Below are 19,523 nucleotides of genomic sequence, written 5' to 3' on the forward strand. Positions count from 1 at the left end.
TATCACACAGAGGTGCGATATGTTGGTGAGCTGTGCAGCTGCTCAAATGTTTCCATGATGCAAACATGCCTTGATTATTACATGATTGGTGTTTATTGATTTCCATAGGACCCTTGTCAAATTATGGTTGTACATCAAAACTACAGAATCAGATCTAATTGAGCTTAAAATGGTGTGTTGATTATTTTCTAAGATATTGTTACTATATTAAGTTAGTAAGCGTGCAGCTGCCCAAGGATCCCAGAACACTGCATGTCAACTGGTTTATGCTATAATTTAATTGACAGTTTATTGTCACTAAAGCACAATATCAGTTGATATGATTAAGGGCAGGTAGGCTCTGCTTTATTACTCAACCTTGAGGCTTGTCTTTAAGCTGCGCTAGTTCATATTTTTATATCAACAATGGTAGAAATGATGTATAATGTGAAAGGGATCAGTCATAGTGACAAACCCACAGATAGACTGCAGTTCTCCTCAGCTCTACGTAGCATTTTAGCAGCTAAAGAACCAGATGTTTACCTCAGAAGTTAGTGGAGACCATGAACAGTGCTAAAAGGACTGTGACTATTCACAAACTCTACTTCAAATGATTGTTAATGTTGTATCTGCTGGATGTGTAAAGATATTACTGCTTGCTAACTTGTTAGCCATATTAAAAGCCATATTAAGTGTACTATGTTGCATTGTAGGTTGGCAAGATTGTTTATGAAGAAAGGGCGTGGCGTTAGCGGGAAACAAGCTGTAAAACACACCCACAGCTCCGCACAACCCTGTGGGAAGGTGCCGAATTTTGAAGCGCACTTTTAATCCTGTCGCTGTGGCCAACTGTCATCAGATACCACCGCTTTATATCATAGATGCTGAAGGGTGCCTCGGTATCAGATGCGTGACAGAATTGGGATGAGAACGGGCTACAAACCCTGTGCTCTTCACACCCATGTGGGGCTCTTTGCTGACGTCCAAAAACATCCCAACCACAGCGAAATAATAAGAAAAGAGAGAATACAGGTCTCTGCAGATACAGACACAACCACACATAGTGGGGCAGATACAAGTTAACACTTCTAGTGGGTCAAATGATTGTGATTGTATCAGTCAATACATTGTTTCTCAAGAAAATGCTGCAAACCTTAAGTAGCATACAATAAGGTGATTATATGTCAATGTTGTTTTTATGGTTTGCTGTGCTGCCTTATAGTGGCCAAAAAAACTCCATCATTGCCTGTTTAAAGAGGCTGAGCAAGAAAATGGTAGACCGTCAGTTTTAATCAAATTAGCACACAGCAAAAAAAAAACTGCACACTGCACAAAAAGGGAAAGGGGCAGCTATATTTTCCCCTCAGGTTAATCGGCCATGTTGGTAAGCACGTGGCTGCTTTTTGCATGTGTGCATGGTGGTGCAGTCATCTACAAGGCGATGTGTGTTGTCTCCGTGCCTGCATGCATGTCAGGCCTGAGAGCTGTACCCAACCACAGCCAGGTGGCATGTGTTTGCCAGATCCCACTTGTCCATTAGACTCCAGTGCTTCCTCCCCTCTCATTTCTGGTGAAAAAAACAAGGCACCTTTCCAGCACTGCAGACATCTCGCCCAGCAATCTGAGGAAAGCCCTGCCGGTGGGATATGAAGAGAGAGAAAGAGAGACGGATTGTTCTGCTGTCTGTAGTGTGCTAACAGGATCTTATAGTAGCGTGATTCACATCCACGACTACATGTACACCGGCCAGAGAAAGGGATTTAACTATGCATTACTGCAGCTACAGAAATGCATTTTAATTCCTCTAGAGATTCTCGGATTAATGGTTTTATACACATGGTGTGTGCGGTGTGAGTGTGTTTGAGTTTGTGCGAGTGTATGACAGACAGTTTGTGCTTGTGTGTGTGTGTTTTAGGGTTTTGACTGGCACAAGCCACGCTATATGTCACGGTGCTGGAAGTACATCAGCGGGATGTCAGAGAACGAGCTGCTTTTTGACTCGATACGTGATGCACGAGCAGCTATCCATTATGAATGCTGCAGTGACACTTATTTTATTAGCTGAACCGCTGCTTTCCAAATACTCTCCCTAAATAACATGCGTAGAAATCGCGTTTTTGCTCGGATGAGAAGGAAAAGAGTCCTCCCATGAGATGTCAGACACATAACAAAGTATGTCATCCCTATTTCAAGGCTAGCTGCGCCGCTGTCGACTATTGTTGACTTGTCTGCTGCTTGCAGGGAATGCTTTCTGAGGCCTAAGAGAGCGGATGCAGCGAGTGTCATGACTTGTCTTGAGCATTGTCGGTTTGTTGTCGTTTGCACGAGTCCAATTGAATTCAACGCGGCTATTCCTCGAGGAGTTCCCGCTGTGATATGGCGAGGCGCGGAGACATCTGGGTACCTACTGACCACTTAACTGCCTGCACTCGGTCAATAACTCTTTAAAAAGATCAATTAGGGCGATCAGTGGCGAGAGCGCCGCCGGGGCTGAGGTGCCATATTGAGCTGTTTCTGTGAGATGATGTCACACGCAGCTCTTTCCCAGAGAAAGAGCCTCACCCCTCCAGACATTTGACTTCATTAAAGGGGTGTTCTCCTCAAACCGGAGCAATAAACTCAGCAATAAGCTGCTTCTCTCTTATCTGCCTCGTCTGTGCCTCGAGAGGCGGGGAGTCCTCGCGGTGTCCAGCCAGCCGTCTCATTGAAAGTGTTCTGACTGAAACATCGAGCCATAAAAATCGATTTAGATAGCGACAGTTTCTTTCATTTATCGTTCGCTCACCTTTTTGCCCTTGTGAAATGTCCGTTTACACATTTTACAACCTGATTGATTACATGCTGCTGTTTTCAGTCCATTGTGTTCTTTTATCCTCACTGCCATCGAGGGCTTTCTCGCCCTCCTTTCCACTTGTATCGGACGGCGTGATAAATGCGGTTGTCATGACTCCTGTGGCAGCCAGTGAGCTCAGGCAGTGACGGACAGGCCCGGTCCACGGCAAGCTGACCTTTCACCTCCTAACCTTTCTTCCATGCTGATTATTAATCCTACTTACAGTGCACTTCCTGTGTCCCTCCATCGCAAATTAACCTTTCTCTTCTTGTCTCTCCCTCTTCCCCCTTCCTGTCCTTCTCTGTCCCTCTCCTTTCAACACCCCTTCCTGTTTTTCCCCCTCCTGTTATTCCTCCTGCAGCAAACTCATTCACGTGAAAATTATTGACGATGAGGAGTATGAGAAAAACAAGAACTTCTTCCTGGAGCTGGCCGAGCCTCGCATGGTAGACATGAGTCTGCAGAAAGGTGCGGTACTGAACCTGTTTCTTCTTCTCTTATCACTTTCTCTGTCTCTCGCTCTCACACGTTGTCAGTGTCTTTTCTCTCGCTGTTAGTAGCCTCCGTCCCTCCCCAGGCCTCTTTGTCTCTTTTTTGTCCACTTCTTTTACCTGAACTTTCACTCTGCTGTATCAATGTATCTCTGCTACACAATCCCCCCCCAACCCCCCCCCCCCCCCCCCCTGCCGCCCCGCCCCGCCTCCCTCTACTTCCACACACACCGCCGTGCGCCCAAGGACTCTTGTCTCACCGCCACGCTTTCGCATTACACCTAAAACGTAAACCACAAACGCTCCATCACCATCATAATGACAGTCTCCCCAGACGACGTCTTCATCTGCATAAAAAGAGAACAGGGAGTCTAGGAGCTGCTATCATTTACCATCTCCACGGAGCAAGTGTAGCCATTATTATGTAAAGACACGTTTTACTTAAATGCAGAGTCTAGTAGCTATTTTTAAATATGCGCCTGCTTGGGTGAAAAATACAAGCAAATTGCTGTTGGTGAAATGAGATTATTGATTTACTTTTCGCTGTAAGACCGTGTAGCTCACAGGACTGTTTGAATTTAATAGTTTGTTTGAAAGTCTAACTTTCTAAACAAGCTCCTTTTCCTGATGGTATCTTGTGCAGCTCATATTGAGGTCATGTATTGTTAAGATTGTGTTCCACTGCACACCGAGCTTGTCTTTAGGCGTCTTTTTTGCAGCAAGGTGGATATAGAAATAAAAAAAAGTAGGACGCGGAGGTATTCAAATCAGAGTAAGTTTTCGTCATAAGTTTTGTTTGTTTTCTTGTTGTTGTTAATGTCTGCTGAAAGAAGCCAACAGGCTTTTTGCGCACCGTTATCTAATGCGGTGTTATCTAACCATGCTCAAGGCCAGGGGACGGGAGAGGCTCACAAGCTGGTGCGGAGGGTGCAGAATGTTATTGGGTCTGGCAACGCTGTCTGAGTCGCGCCGGCTCCCTGTGTTCTCAGAGTAAGAGTCATGATGAAGAGGAGTTACTATGCAGGTGTTTATGAGTGACAGCTGCATCACTCCAAACACCCCTCTGCTGCTCTATGATGCTTCTCGGTTTTCTTTTTTTTAAATGCTCTTTCTGCTTCGGTGCAGATTTTACCCACACGCACACGAAAGCTCTTTTTAGCTGTTTGTAATATCAGTAAACTCGGATGTTAAACTTAGTTGTTTATTTCTCTGAACAGGAGCTAAACTAAATGTCTACAATGTAAAATGAAATGTCAACGAATACATGTATTCTCACAGACAAATGCACAATTGCATTCAAAATGTCTTATTATATTGGTTGGCATCTTCATTAACTATTTATTTCAAACAACAACATGTAACCTTAAAGTAAAGGCTAGCTGTTTCTCTTGTTTTCAGTGTTTGTGCTAAACTCAAAGACTGTATTTAAGAAATGGATGTACTCACCGTGACGTCAGCCATTGTTTTTTTTGGCCTTTTGTCATCTTGGCTGTCACCATCTTGTTCATTTGCAACCAGAAGTGACACATAGCGTGGCGCTTAGTAGAACCAGACGCTTTAGGCGACCAAAAAGCTTTCATGAACTGAAAGCGCACTGTGAAAGGATTAAAGTTGTAAGACGAGAACCAGGACATCTCCCATCGTTATAGCGACCTGTCAATCAGAAGGTAGCCCCGCCCTAAAGCATACCCTGCTTTGTCTATTTTACTCGTAATGGGAAAATAATTTACGAAATGAACATCATTCTGTTGTGAAGAAGACTTGAAACTAGCGATTGAGACCATAAACTCATGTTTACAATGTTTACTGAGGGAATAAATTAAACGAGAAGTATGGTGATTTTCTGAAAGACTTACAATCAGACTTTTTTTTTTGCAATCAGAGGAGTCGCCCCCTGCTGGTCAATAGAAAGAATGCAAGTTTAAGGCTCTTCCAAATTGGCTTCACCTTTCAGACCTGGTGGTTGCTGCCTTGACAAACTAAGCTACATAAGCTGTCTGCTAGCTGGAGCCTCATATTTAACATTCAGATATGAGAATATAAGTGTGTTCTGAATTCTTCCAGGAGAAGCTTTTCCTGCCCTTGTGAGAACATATATCCAGTGGTTACTGGTTGATTAGGCCTGCAGTCTCTCCCTCGTAACCCCGAAAATCCTCCAGAAATATTTTTCATTCCACATTTAACAAGTGAAACAGTCACTCACAAAAAAAAAAGAAAAAAGAACCATACATTGCAAACACACATGCCATTCTTCATTCCTGGCAGCCGTCGCAGGTTTCTGCAGCGGGATTGTTGAGTTCAGTGCACCGAACACGAGTCAGGATTGTTACAGACAGAATAGGTGTAGAGGAAGCGGAGGAAGAGAGAGGTATCTGCTCCGACGGAGGGAGAGATGAAGATAGGTAACGACGGCTGGAGCTAAGGATGACACATGCCAATGGCCAGGTTTAGTCTGAAGAGATCGAAAACAAAGCTTCTTTGTTGAGGTCATACCCTGACGGGGAAAAGAAAGTGAAACCTTGTGTGTGTGTTATTTCTGGCTCCAGGAGCTCAGAGCATCCTGGGATTCCTGCATATGTAGACAATGACATGCATATGAAACTTTGGATTTCAAACTATTTTCGTGCATCATGGAGTGTGACACAGCACCTTTGCACCTGTTTCCTTGTCGTCGTATTTGTGCATATGTATTGCATAATCTGATCAGAATGTTTCTCATTCTGATACTAGAAAGATGACAACAGAACTGTGCCGCTATTGAAAGTGCAGACAGTGTTGACAATGAGTAATACGTAGACTTCTTTTTTTAATGCAGGAGGTAATGAATGTTTGATCAAGGGTAATAAATGTGTGATCCATATATGATGAGGAGGTAATGAAAAAGCTTTTCTGCATTATTTCCCAAGCAGGATCATCTTTTATGAATGTGCTCATGCTGATGAAATTGCTTTGATTCGAAATTATAGAAAAGGCGAGCCGGTGTTTAGCAGAGGGGTTAAATATATTCTCCTGTTGCCACAGTAGGTGCTGCTGGATTGCAGTGATGTGAATGATATGATAATTTCTCACTTTTCATATATAATGTGGCGATTATATTGTTGTTCATAACCGGTGATGTGGGGCTGATTGGGTTTGTTTTTCTCCTTATTAAAGCCGGAGTAGAGGAGCAGAATTGATGAATATTCTATGAGAGTCTTTGTTTTATTTGGCTTTTCTTTTCATATTCAACAGCCTTGCTCCATTTTCCGACGCAGCCTTTCCATCAACAGCACTATGCAACAAAAGACTTGTTTTCTTTACAGATTATTTCTCTATTATAGATGACCGAAATAGAAGCACCAAAATAATTCTCAGATCTCATTTTAACTCTCTGATGTTTTTTTCTGTATTACGAGCAGTTGCATCACTTATTGTAACTTTTTACAGATTTGTTCATACAGTGGGATGCTGATAGCAGAAGCTGGCAGATGTGAGCGGGTCCTAAGGCGGCAGGCCTGACTTTGGACAGTGTGTGAGTAATGAAAGCAATCAAGCCAACAGTCACCCCGACCTGTCAGTCTGGAGTTGTTTACTGCCGGCTCCAGCTATGCCCTTCTCTAACATACTGAAGTGGTCAATACCATTAGCACCTCTGGTGAGGTGGCCACTCAACTGCTGCTGCTGCTGCTGCTGCTGCAACACAACACTGCAGAGTCAGAGTCAGAGGCACTTCCAAGTCTGCACATGGCAGTACAGGACTTTATTCTGGAGACATGTTGATGTCCCTGCCATGATGAGTTTGAAGAGTTTTATTCAAGCGGTGAGACATTTCTTTTATTCTTTTGGTTCATTTGGGCAGGTGCCAACATTTCCACTTTCACTTGACATCAGTCAGCTAAACAAAGACCCGTTTTGCACCAAGATTAACACGTATACACTTTTTTCTTTTTAAACAACGAAAAGACAGACAAAAATAATCGATAGACTCCTTTCTCATTGGCAGTAGATGAGTGTGCCTTTCGATTTTTTTGCTGGTGGGTCACGTTCGCCGTCACAAATGACCCAGAGAACAGAATTAGTAAGCAGAAAAAACTAAATGTTGCAGTGATTACTTCTTTTTTTCTAATTCAGTTTGACTTTCAAACTCTCAAACTAGAGTTGGTGGTTGTTGGAACAGTATAGAGACTAGCAAAAAACGATTTTGATGAGTTATATTTTGTTTCAGTCGAGTTTGAGTAAAGTGTGTTTACAACCGGTGAGGTAAAAAAATACAGTTTCTCTCAATGGAGTCTGTGAGGAGCACATATAACGGCGGTTTCTTTTCATAGGTTTATTTAAACTAAACCAGAGTTGGTCATTCTTAGAAAAGCGGAAAGACTTTCAAAGACAGTTTTGATGAGATTTATTATATTTCTGTTGAGTTTGAATGTGTTTCTATGTAAAATAAGCTGAATGGAGTCTGGTGGCTTTGAGAATATTAATTATATGTCTTGTACGGAAATATATTCTAATAGTTGTCCAAATCGGTTTTTATTCATTATATGTTCAGTTCGACGTACGTGACATTGAAAATTAGCGTGTCCTCCCGGGTGTCATGTTTCCGTCACTGCAGATGGAGGTGATAAATACCTGTAACTACTGCAGTCATTTGACCCTTCGCTAAGCCCCGCCCCAAGCTGTCAGAGCTACCGAGGAGTCCACACTATCACTAACTGCACTCCCTGAAGAAATATTACCTAATATACACTACAGTATGTGTTTGACCCTGATTGGAGAACTATCCTAAAAAGATTCAAAAGCCCCAAAAGGATTCACTTGTTAATAGTGTAATAGTATAATAGTCTGTCAGGACAAACCACAAATCCTCACACTTGAGAAGCTGAACGAAGTGAATGTTTGGCATTTCTGCTCGGTGCTGAATGACCCGTTACTTATTTTTGTAGTTTGTTCTGAGTAAGGGATATTAAGCAGAATAAGATGCAGTAAATAAATGATGAGTCTTCTTCCTGAGGCTGAATATTCTCATGGCAAGGTCTGAAGTACACACACTTGTGCTGAAAATGTGTCAAGAATGGACAGAATGCGAAAAAAGAGGAGAGGGAGGACCGAGTGAGCCTCTCTAAAGTGTCTAAAGAAATCAGTAGATCAGCGGAAGTGTTGGTTAGGCTCTGAAGTGTAGGACCTTCAAATGACACTGCAAAAAGTGTGCTACAAAGCAGTCGTTGGCAGCGTCATCATTCTTGTACGGCGGTGCGTTAACATTGTGTTGTGAGGCCTCGTGCACCTCAGTGTGTTTCTATCCGCGTGTGCATGAAACTGAACGAGAAGCAACACGAAAGTGAGAATTCTGGAAGTGTTGTATTAACACGTGCGCGTGTCCACATGTGTCAGTGTGTTAGTGCATGCGTGCATGGCTGTAGGATTAATGCCCCCCCCCCCCCGCGGTAATCCATCCCCCACCCTGCCACTTTCCATTCAAATCATGCCTAGCGTGGGGAAATGTGCCACCCGTCAGCCTCCTCGCTCAGAGTGAGCTTTCGTGGCATCTAAGGGCACTTCACATGCTGTTGTTTGAGCTTGGCTGGGTCTTTCTCGCAGTCCTCCATCTCACACACACACACACACACACACACACACACACACACACACACACACACACACACACACACACACACACACACACACATACATCCATTACCTCCAAATGAGCTGTGAGTCATATTGTGGAGGGATGGTGAGCCAAAGCAACTCTGAACTCCAGTACGGATGAAGTTTGTATGGATCACTTCAGACTTTATTGAAAACAAACTCTAAAGGCCTTTACACAGCGGGGGTGTTTTTTTTTTTCTATGTGTGATTAATTCGCACATCAATATATATTTTCAAATTGTAGTTTCTGGCATGTATACTTTCACACGGAAAGCAAATTCAAGACTTTTCTGAAGAAGGTTGACTTTTCTGAGATTTTGCGCCAGCAATAGAGGCATCAACCAATCACATTGCGCAGAAGGGATTGAGTTGCGTCGCGAGCGCTGCAGGATTGAGTCCTAAATCCTGAAATGAGTCAGCATTTTTGCGGTTCTGTTTCCCTCATCTCGAAGAAAAAGGGTTTTTATGAATGGGTTTTTGTTAGAAGCCTGAAATAAGGTCTGTGGTTAACAAGCTTAAACAAGCTCATTTTAATGAGTGAATTTGTAAGCTTTTACATGTCTTAAGAAAGGCAGTTGCTAACAAGTGGCTAAATGAGATTTCTAAACTTGATCACGCCAACTAGTCCAGCTCACTGTGCTTCTACATATGCTCATGTGACCGTGGTGCAGTTCATATAGAGCCTAATGTTAGCTTTTTACTTCTGGTGATTGCCTTCATGCTTCAAAAAACATAGAAGTGGTGTTCATTTGTGAAGATTCTCTTGCCGAACAAAATGTATAGGTATCATAAATGTTTATTTGCCACAAAGCTTATTTTCTGCAATGACCCAAAACCCAGATCCACTCCTTCTGTTCTTACCTTTCACAATAAAAGCCCTGACATATGATATTTACAAGCGACTATTTCATATTTTCGAATTGTTTATTCGTCACGTTCCCGGTGTGTAAAGGCCTTTACTCTAAAATCCTCCTATAGAAAAGGAATAGGTATTGGACCAGGTTTGTAGCATCGTAAATGATTGTAGAGACACTGCAGACCTAAAATTTAAAAACACAACAACCTAAAAACTTCTTCTTAGACACCTTTCCGTACTCTCAGATCCTCTTGTGCTATTCAACTCACCTTCTGAACGCCTGACTACCATCATGGGGAACCTTCAGCTGCTCTGCTCCCCGTCTTCACCTTCACATCCCTTCTTAAAATCTGTCTCCAATGGCTACGACCACACTGAGTCTTGCATTGATAAAGATTTCATAGTAATTGTATTAATATATTATTGTATATTACTGTTTTGATTTTATGATGTCTTGAAACATTGCTGCTTGTCTTTAACTGTTACTGTAAGGTTTCCTTGAGTGCCTTGAAAGGCGCCTATAAATAAAACACATTTTTATTATTAGAAGTAGCTGCTGCTATTGTTGGTATGAAGCAGAAGTCGTAGATGTAGAGCAGAGGTAGCGGCGTTAGCAGCTATTCAGCCCCATGATAATTATCCAAATGGAAAAAGTTATTTCTCACAGCTCATAAACATATGCAACCTGTGACTATGGGGGTTTTAAATAACGGTTGACAACCTGTTGCTACTGTTGGGATTAAATTATTTCTGCACTGCATCTAGGTGTGATTTTATGAAGCTTCTCTTCTTGTTTATGTTATGTTGCATGAGTACGTGTGTCTTTGTGTAGAGCAGGAGCTTCGCATGTAACACCATTTTTAAATATTGATTACATTTTAAAGAAGCAGCGTCCCTCTGAGGTTTGGTTTACAATCACAGCCACATGAAACCTGAAGTAACCACTTGAGGATTCACGTGAGCCTTCACACGGACCTCTTTTAACTCTTTAGCTTATGGATAAAGTCGTCCTTCTCCGTCGTGATGGAACCAGGCGAACACAGTACCACGGCTGAACTTAGAGTTCATTACATTGCCTTTCACCGAGGGCACGGGCTGCATATATCTCTCTGACTCAGTGAGTTTCGTGAACCTGCCTTTTGTGTTGCTTTAAAAGTCAAGCTTATCATCCCTTTGTTAGCAGTCAACCCGGATTTGACCTCAAATGAATCTCTTCCTTTCAGCGTTGTCTCTGTGTTTAAGGGAAAGTGTGATTTGCTAGAGGCGGCGTAGGATTAGCACCATGAGAAATGAAAGGCAGCGTCCACCACTGTTCATAGTGCGACTCCTGTGGTTGAAAATAAAGCTTTAGTGCTTCATCTTAAAACATAAAATGTGCGATAAAGTGTTTAATATGAATTAGTTGGTTTTGTAGATAAATTTGCTGTCTGGAACTTTGTCTTTATTTTTAAATCACATTATATCAAATTAAAAAAAAAAGTCCAATGGGTGTGTAGAGTGGGTCGTCCTGTCGTCACAAGTTTGGCAGCTCGATCCCCGGCTCCTCGAAACATAACTCTCCTGGAAATTCACTAGATGGGAATGTCTGTTTTAGCTAATCTTGTGATTTAAATATAAGAAAAATCAGGAACATCATCATATTGATACAAACATCCTGTAAATTCAATATGGCTGATTGTTTTGGCCAGATAAAACCAGTCAATATGATGATTAGAGCTGCAAAGATGAGTCAATAAACAGGTTACCTGATTAACAAAAAAATAATCAGAAACTATTTTGATAATTAATTATAATTTTTTAAAGCAAAGATATTCTGAACTTGTGGCTTTTCCAATGTGTCCACGTTGTGATGGGCTTTTTTTTTTCTTTTCTTTTTTTACTATTTTTAGACATTTTATAGACCTAACAATGAAAAGATTGATTTGGAAAATAGCCACTTTAACCTCTCTGACAATAAAAATGATAACAAAACTCTGTGACCATCAATACATTTAAAATTTTTGGTCAGATTTATCCCTGATCGTTAAGATTCTCTCCATCCAGATTATAATCTACAGACTTTGTGGGGTCGAACACACTCCCTCGCCTCTGGGGATCTCGTGTCTGTTCAAAAGGCTCAAGTGCTCAATCCCGAGCCTGGAGGAACTCTAAATGAGTGGTATTGAATCAATTAGCTGCCTAATTGGGCTGAGATAAAGAGCCCATTTTCTTATCGCCAGCCCACCAGTCATTACAGATGGCACTGGGGATCTCCCAGTGGATGTGCCAGTGGGTCATAGTGAAGCCGCCGATGGCTTTGGCAATCTCACTGTAATCCAAGTAGGAGGTAGTGTGTATTGTAGGTAAAGCATACACTGGAAAACATCATATAGGGATTTAGTGGAGTCAATCGTTTGTCACTAACTTACATTTTTTACTAATTTCAAGAAAATTCTAGTTTTTGTTATCAGCTCACTTCAGAAGTTATGAACATAAATTGACTTAAAGTAATGAGTTGAATGAATGCTGTGATTTTAATCAACTGATCAAATTAAGTTTCTAAAGGAACATGACCAGCAATTAGCAGACTTCCCAGCATGCTTTGTTTGAGTGTAAAAACTCTGAAGCCACAATTCTTTATTCTTGTTTGAAGAAAAACAGACATGATTGAAACTTTCTGATTAATACATAACACATATATGTTTAGAAGAGTCATGGTGACGGTTATTATTTAGCTAGTTTTATATTTTCACAACTGATAACACAACTTTCAATTACATTCTTAACTTTAGTTCAGTTAACTCACCTTTTTTAAACTAATGTATGTAATTTACTTTAGAAAAGTTAAAAAGAATAAAGTCCGGTATCTGTGGCTGTCGCAGGCTCATTTATGTTGGTTATGATTAAGATTTTCTGGCTTGATTAAGTCACTTGCTACTTTCATTGTTAAAGAGTTGGTGAAACTGGGCTGATTTAGTTTGGTTGGATCCTTTTTTTAAATCTAGCTCATGCTGGTTTCTCCAATGTAACCAACCCTAGCTTTAAGACAGCAGGAAAAAAAAATGCTGCTTTCAGCTTCAAACATTTGCAGCGCAGAAATGTTGAGGCAGCAAAGGACAACACAACAGACAGTGAATTAGTTTGTTCAGCATCATTTTGACCTCAGTCAGTTTGTCTGGAGGACAGGACGGGCGGTCTGGAGGACAATGTCTACTTTAGCTTCTGCAGAAACTCTATCCATCCTTTTTTGTGTTTTTATGTTCTGACTCTGATTAAAAACCGAGACCTCTACTGTAGCAGCCGTTGTGCTGTATAAGGGTGGGTGGGGTGGATTACACTGCCGTTTGCTTGATTGTACAGTGGAACCTCCCACAGCAATACCGGCATGTAAGGACACATCTGTTGCCCTGAGTCCCCTGGGAAAGGTATGCAGAGTGAGTATTTTTACCATTTGAACAGACAGGCAGAGAAGGAGCCGCTGCAATCTTCTCAAGGACAGATAGGAAGTGATAATCTGAAAATCTGTGGATTAAATGTCATTTGCAGATCGAATGACAAATTTTACGTAGGTCTGAATTCAATTTAATTCAGTATAGGGCTTGTTTAATGAGGGCTTATGCCTTCATATTCATCGTTATACAATGGAACCTCCCACAAAGCAGTTCATTATTACCTAAACTAATGACACACAGGAGCCACTAATCTGCTAATACCTGCCGTTTTAACTATCTCCTGGTGCTTGTACCATCCGGTTTCCAGAGGCTCGCCGAGCTTTGCCCTCGTTTGGGCAACTGAAGCGGCAGAAGCGGTGAAAGCTCGGTGAGTGAGCGATGGGGAACAGCTGTCGCTCCCTGCAGGAGCCGCAACCCCGCCACCTGTTGGCAGACGATTCCGGGACGTGACCCTGAAGACCTCGCTCTCGTTTTGTAAACATAGCTCAGTTTAGGAAGAGCAGCAGAAGAGGATGGTGGATGGATGGTGACTAGTGGGTTGACTTTGAAAACTTCAGAAGATATCTACAAAGTTAAGCAACATTTTACGCTGCAGCCAAAAGTGAAGCCTGCAGCAAACTAATTGTTTGGCAAGTCTCTGAGCTTCACAAGCATCTACATCAGAGCTGTATCAATCACCACTGCGCCATTAGCCAAAAATACGACTTTGGAAGACATTTAATGACATTTCAAATTCAGAAATTTTAATTTAAGCATCCACAGTAGGCCTGTTAGGGGGCGACTAGCTCACTAGGCTAAGAGGGTTGTCTGGGAACCGAAGGGTCGGCCATTCAATCCTTGGCTGGGACGTGAGCTGAGTTGAAGTGTCCTTGAGCAAGACACTGTCCCCCTAGTAGCTCCCCGTGTGCCGGTCATAGGCAGCTCACTGCTCCCTGGTACAGGGATGGGTTAAATGCAGAGAAAAATTTCCCCCACGGGATAAATATAGTGTAATTAATAAATCAGGGTCAAGCACAAATCGACTGATGAGGTGCAAATTTATGAAAAGCTGATTGTGCTTACAGTTTACTGTGTGTGTTTGCTGTGACGACAGCATTTTGTTTATGGTGGTGACTCTAATGCCCTTTTTGTGTTGGAAAACGTTTTTTTCCGTAGTTTCAGAATACAATGGATTGCAGCACATTTCTGTCACGTCCTGGAGTCTCTGCTGGTTGCTTGTTTTCCAGTCTTTATGCTAAGCTAAGTTAACTGGCTGCTTTAAGCCATTTATTGCCACATTCGTTAGCAGGGGGAACAACAGATAAAACAATATACCGTAGCAAAAGCGAGATAACACACAGAATTTTAGGTGGACATCTAAATTTAGTCAAAACAGAAGAACATACCATGAAATTAAGTTCAAAACAAGCTGCAGGCGCGGAACAATGTCTCTCATCATTGTTGCTTTGTCTGTGTGTTTGTCTTTTGATCGTTAACTTGGTTCAAATTGGTGTCAGATTTGACTTCAGATATGAATGAACATGAACAGTGCGTTCATTTAATGATTGTGAACCACAATTTGGAGTTACATATAAACACATCTGTGGCGTGAATGTTGCCTGGAGTCAGTTGCTTTTTTTGAATGTGAAATATCTGCACACACAGCATCGATAGAAAAGACAACTCACTTGGGTGCAGCACGTAAATAGTGCTTCAAATTGAGTCAATTAGCATTGATGGAAATACAATTCAGTGCTTTGAGTTTCGAGAATTTCTCGAAAGGACTACCTTGACATTTGAGATCAAGCTGTGAATATCTCTGATGCACTATATTTTCTCTTGTCCTAATTGCCAGGGATCCGTGTTGCACACCTGCCTCATGAACTTGCATCAGTCCTGGTGGGGGGTTGGCAGTTTGCTCCCAGTGAAATATCTGTTGAATCCCTTTTCTGTTGTCAGCAAAGTGTACAGGTTCGTTCTCGGCTTATTTTAAAAGTGCACAGGGCCCTCTTTGAATACAGATGACACAATTAATACTGAAATCTGAGAGGGATTACCTTAATATGTCAAGAGACTTCTGAAATTAGAGTGGTGTGACACTGATGCTATTCCCTATGCAAGAAATGGATTTAAGTAAAGATTATTATGTAATCGTAAAATGTGCCCCGAGGACTCTGAGTCACAGGTGCCTTGCAGGATTCAGTCAGTGAGTCTGAGATGTGGTTACAGGTTTGTTTGTGTATGTGAGTCTGTGTTTGAGAATTGCAAAATCTAATAGGGGACATGTGTAAATGTCTGCAGACAAACACATCTGACTTTCACTGTATGCTTTTCTTTGACCTCTTATCTTTCTCTGTCCAGTCAAAGCCTACGTATTGCACTGGGTTTGGGATTGGTGGTAAGGGATATAGGCAGATGGGTGTTCACCTTCTCGCCTGCTCCGCCAGCCATGGCACAAATGTCACGACTCAGAGGGCCTTCGGTTGCTTCAGTACCACGGAGAAATCACACTGGCACGGATGAATAGATTTAATTCAAATGGGAGCCCGGCGCTATTCATGCATTCGCAGACCCCGACTTCATTAAAGCTCCACTTCTTTCTGAGGTCACGAGGAGGAATGTCAGAGGCAGGGTGTGACATGATAATGAAGGTTATGAAGTGTTAATGCACTTTCTACATTACTGGACTTCCTTTGATTGAAAAAAATAGTCATTTAAAAGTTGAGAAGTTGAGTTATTAAAGTTGTAATCCTTCAGATTTCAGTCCTAGTTAATTTGGCGATATCTGTGCTTAGGTGGTAACAGTAGAAGAAGACACTGGCATGTCTTTACAGTGCAGGCAAACAAACTCCATCCACTTTAATGAAGATCAACGTCAATAATTGTCCCTTTTCCGTCAGCTGTGGCCTGCTATCAGGTAGTTTTCTACACAATAGCAGGGGAGGGTTGGTTAGCTTGCTGAGGATTTGGAGGTGTGAAGCTCACAGCTCAACTCTTGTTTCATTACTCCCTCCAATATTCAAAATGGATTCACTTACAACATATGCTGAAAATTACCTTTTTTGTAACGATTGCAGTTGACTAACCGCGGTCACAAATACATCGCGTTTCCTGTAGATTCTTCACAATAAAAGTCCCTTTTGTTGTGTTTTGCCACAGCAGTAGTAAGATGTTCCGTTATTAATACAGCTCTGTTGTGGTGTAAAGAAAAGTGCACTTTAAGACCGATGTCTGACGTCAGTAAGATAAAGTTTTGCTGGATTACATGCATGCTTACTTTCCTGTGAAGGCTATTTGAATCCAACACAAGAATGGCATAAATAATGTATTTACATTAAATGGCTATTGCAGAGAGAATATCCTTAAAAATAGTTTCAAAAACTGGTTTTGATTTCATAAATATATTATGAATTTTATGTTTAACCTTCAAAAAAATGTTTTTAAATAACTTATAACCTCAACTATATTATGTGTGTTGCTTGGGCAACAATAGTTTTGCAGTATCATTCCATACAGAGAAGATATAGTGGATGCTTTTCCCCCTTTGCTAGCGCTGAGCTTCCTGTCAGAGCAGCATTGATTGTATCAACATGCAATTAAATGGTAATTCAGTGATGCAGTGTTATTGTGGGAAGCAGTGCATGAGCGGCCCCTTTCATTATCCCTGATTGTGATTATAATGTCGACGTGCGTCTTTATCTTTATGTGCATTGTTTGCCCAACTTTCCATGAATCAAGCCGGCGGTGTGTACTTACAGCTCCGCCTCCTAAGTGTGGAGGTCAGAGCTGACTTTCTCTGCTGTGATTGCTGTCGCGTTGTACAGTAGTTAGTGTGGGATGTGAGACGACGTGTTGGTGATTTACTGTGTCTGTACTCTTTCTTCAAGGACAGAGCCTTAAGGCAGGGCTACTTCAGCCGCCTCTGCTGCTGCATTCTTATCCACATCCTGCTGGTGTCGTCGGCTGATAGGAGGGTTACAGGGGCAGCTGTGCACAGGGAATGGCATTAGAAAGGTTGGCGTATTGTTATTAAATTAGAGTCATCCCTCTGCTCCAAATCGCAGTGCTGCTGCTTTTAAACAAATATGTTTCATTCCTTCCGCCTCTTTCTGTCCCAGATTGGGGTCACAGTTGAAGGATGGGACTCGTCGCTCAGCAAGTGACACAAGCGTTTACGCCTTCAGAGCATCTCCCCGCCACCGGCGGCCTCGTCGTGGCTGCGGAGTCACAGATTGTTGTCTGGTAACGGTTACCATGGATGCCACGCTCTTGTCAGGGGCTTAAGTGTAATGGATTTAAATTGAACTGTTGAATTTGGAGCCGGGAGAGGCCGAGAGGGAAAGTGGGGGAGGCGGACTGCTGAGGGAGGAGGGAGCGACAGAAATAGTCTGAGCATTAAAAAAAGAAAAAAAGAGATGGAGAGGTGGAGAGAGAGACAGACACAGTCAACCAAAGAGACAATGAGCCACGGATAGAGAAGAGGAGGGAGATGGGGATGGGGGAGGGAGTCGCTCTTAAAGCCCTCGCCATCTGTGACGAGGAGCTGGAAGAGCAGTAATTGTTCCTGAGAGGTGTGTGGGGGCTGCTCTCAGCACGGGGATATGGATGAGCCGCGCTGCTACCTGCCGTGCCGGTGGCACACCACAGTGTCAGGAACGTCTTAACGCACGGGTGAGGGCCAGCCTTCTGTGTGGGCTCTCATTAATGTCGATGTCGGTAATGACCTTTTCAAATTCCCCCACGAGAATAACTTTGTTCCACAATGACACACCTCATGCTCTAAGGAGGTGCAAGTCAGGTGCTTTGCATTTTTCTTACAGCGGTGAAAGTCCATCTCTTTGATGCCGAACACCTCCCTGTGATGATCTGATTTATTTGGACCAGAATAGATTGTTGCTGGGTGGCTCAGCAGTCGCTTCAGATGTGTGAATGGGAGTGTTTGTGGTTGTCCATGTGGCTGTGAACAGGCATGGATGGATAACTGAATGGGAGGCCAGAGCCTCAGTTTGACATGACTGTTAGCATTTCACAGAGCTCAGTTAAAATTAGTGATGTCCTGATCACATTTGTCAAACAAAACTGGATTCCATGCAAGCCTCATTTCCCACAAATCCTTTTTTCGTGAAGACAATTTTAATCCTGGATAGGAGTGGCGGACTCCTCCACTAACAATGAAACTAATGTATAGCGAGGTAATTACTGAATGTAAATACATTTAACCTAAATCCTAAAAAGATGTGATTTGATATCTGGAAAACCTTGAAGGTTCCAGACAGCTGTGGAGCTGTTTTTCTATAAGTGGGTCGCCATTTTCTTTATCCATATGCCCAAATACTGCAGAACTAACAGTCCCATCAGCCTTAGCTGTACTTTGTGTTTAGTGCTAACTAAATTACAATAGTAAACATGTTAAACATTAGACCTGCTTCCATCAACATGTTAGCATTGTCAGGGTGAGCATGTTAGCATTTAGCTCTGTTTGGGTGTGTTGCTCCTTTGTAGGAGGGGCGAAGGGCATTCGTCTGTGCCAAGAGCTTGTTGTCTCATAATCCGTCCATATGACAGCACTAAGTGGGTAAAAGGATGAATGAACGAGTTTATTGCCCTTTATATAATTTTTTTAGAGAACAGTCACATGAAGGTCATTGTTCAATATTTCCAGAATGAACCGCAGATGGTTATGTCTTGAAATTGGTTATTATTGTGTCAACAAAAGACTTGCATTACTTAATCATTTCTTTTAATTTTGTGTTAATTTTGGAGGATGTCCCATTTAGGAACAAGATTCTTTAAATACACATGATAAAATATTCATACGCAGGCTGTCTCATACCCAGAGGGCCAGACATGAAAGTATTAACAAAAAAAAGTTACTTCCACTGCTGCTCTCTGTGGAAAATGGATAATATTGTTGAAGTTATTAATGTTGCGTATGATAAGTGGATATTGAGGGCTTCAGAAGGATCCTTGGGGCTTCGCCTCTGTGAGAAGCCAGTGAGACGGCTCGGAGTCGGCCGTGGCTCCGTCGGTGCGCCCTCGGCTGAGCAGGGCAGTTAATCAAGGCTCAGGGTTACATCAGTGATGTCAGCACGGTGGGCAACGACCGAGAGACGCTTCCCTCCTTTGTGAACTCAGCACAAGTACAGCGCAGCGTCTCCAGAGAGCAAACCTGCGTGTTTACTTGTGTGTCTGTGTGAGTCTGTATTTACAAATATAAGAAGATATATGAGAAAAATAAAACTGTCAGACAAATGTAAGAAACTTACTCTTATAGTAAAGCTTTGAAAAACTTTGGGGGGGACAGTTCAATTTCTTTCTGGTAAACA

At 42.2% G+C, this 19,523-nt stretch overlaps 1 protein-coding gene across 3 annotated transcripts in view; it reads left to right on the forward strand.

Moving 5' to 3' along the window:
• The window catches only part of slc8a3 (solute carrier family 8 member 3), a 99,159-nt gene that overhangs the window by 63,361 nt on the left and 16,275 nt on the right, over window positions 1-19,523 (forward strand). For 2 of the 3 annotated variants that reach the window (XM_068721562.1, XM_068721563.1), the window contains exon 3: window positions 3,174-3,280. The exons of the other annotated variant lie outside the window; for it this stretch is intronic. In XM_068721562.1, the coding sequence (XP_068577663.1) occupies window positions 3,174-3,280 (107 nt within the window). The remainder of the gene's footprint in view (window positions 1-3,173; window positions 3,281-19,523) is intronic. 3 annotated transcript variants of the gene reach the window in all.

The sequence above is a fragment of the Cebidichthys violaceus genome, unplaced genomic scaffold (genome assembly GCF_023349555.1).
Source record: "Cebidichthys violaceus isolate CVI_PGR_0920_01 unplaced genomic scaffold, fCebVio1.0.p SCAF_28, whole genome shotgun sequence".
Taxonomy (NCBI): domain Eukaryota; kingdom Metazoa; phylum Chordata; class Actinopteri; order Perciformes; family Stichaeidae; genus Cebidichthys; species Cebidichthys violaceus.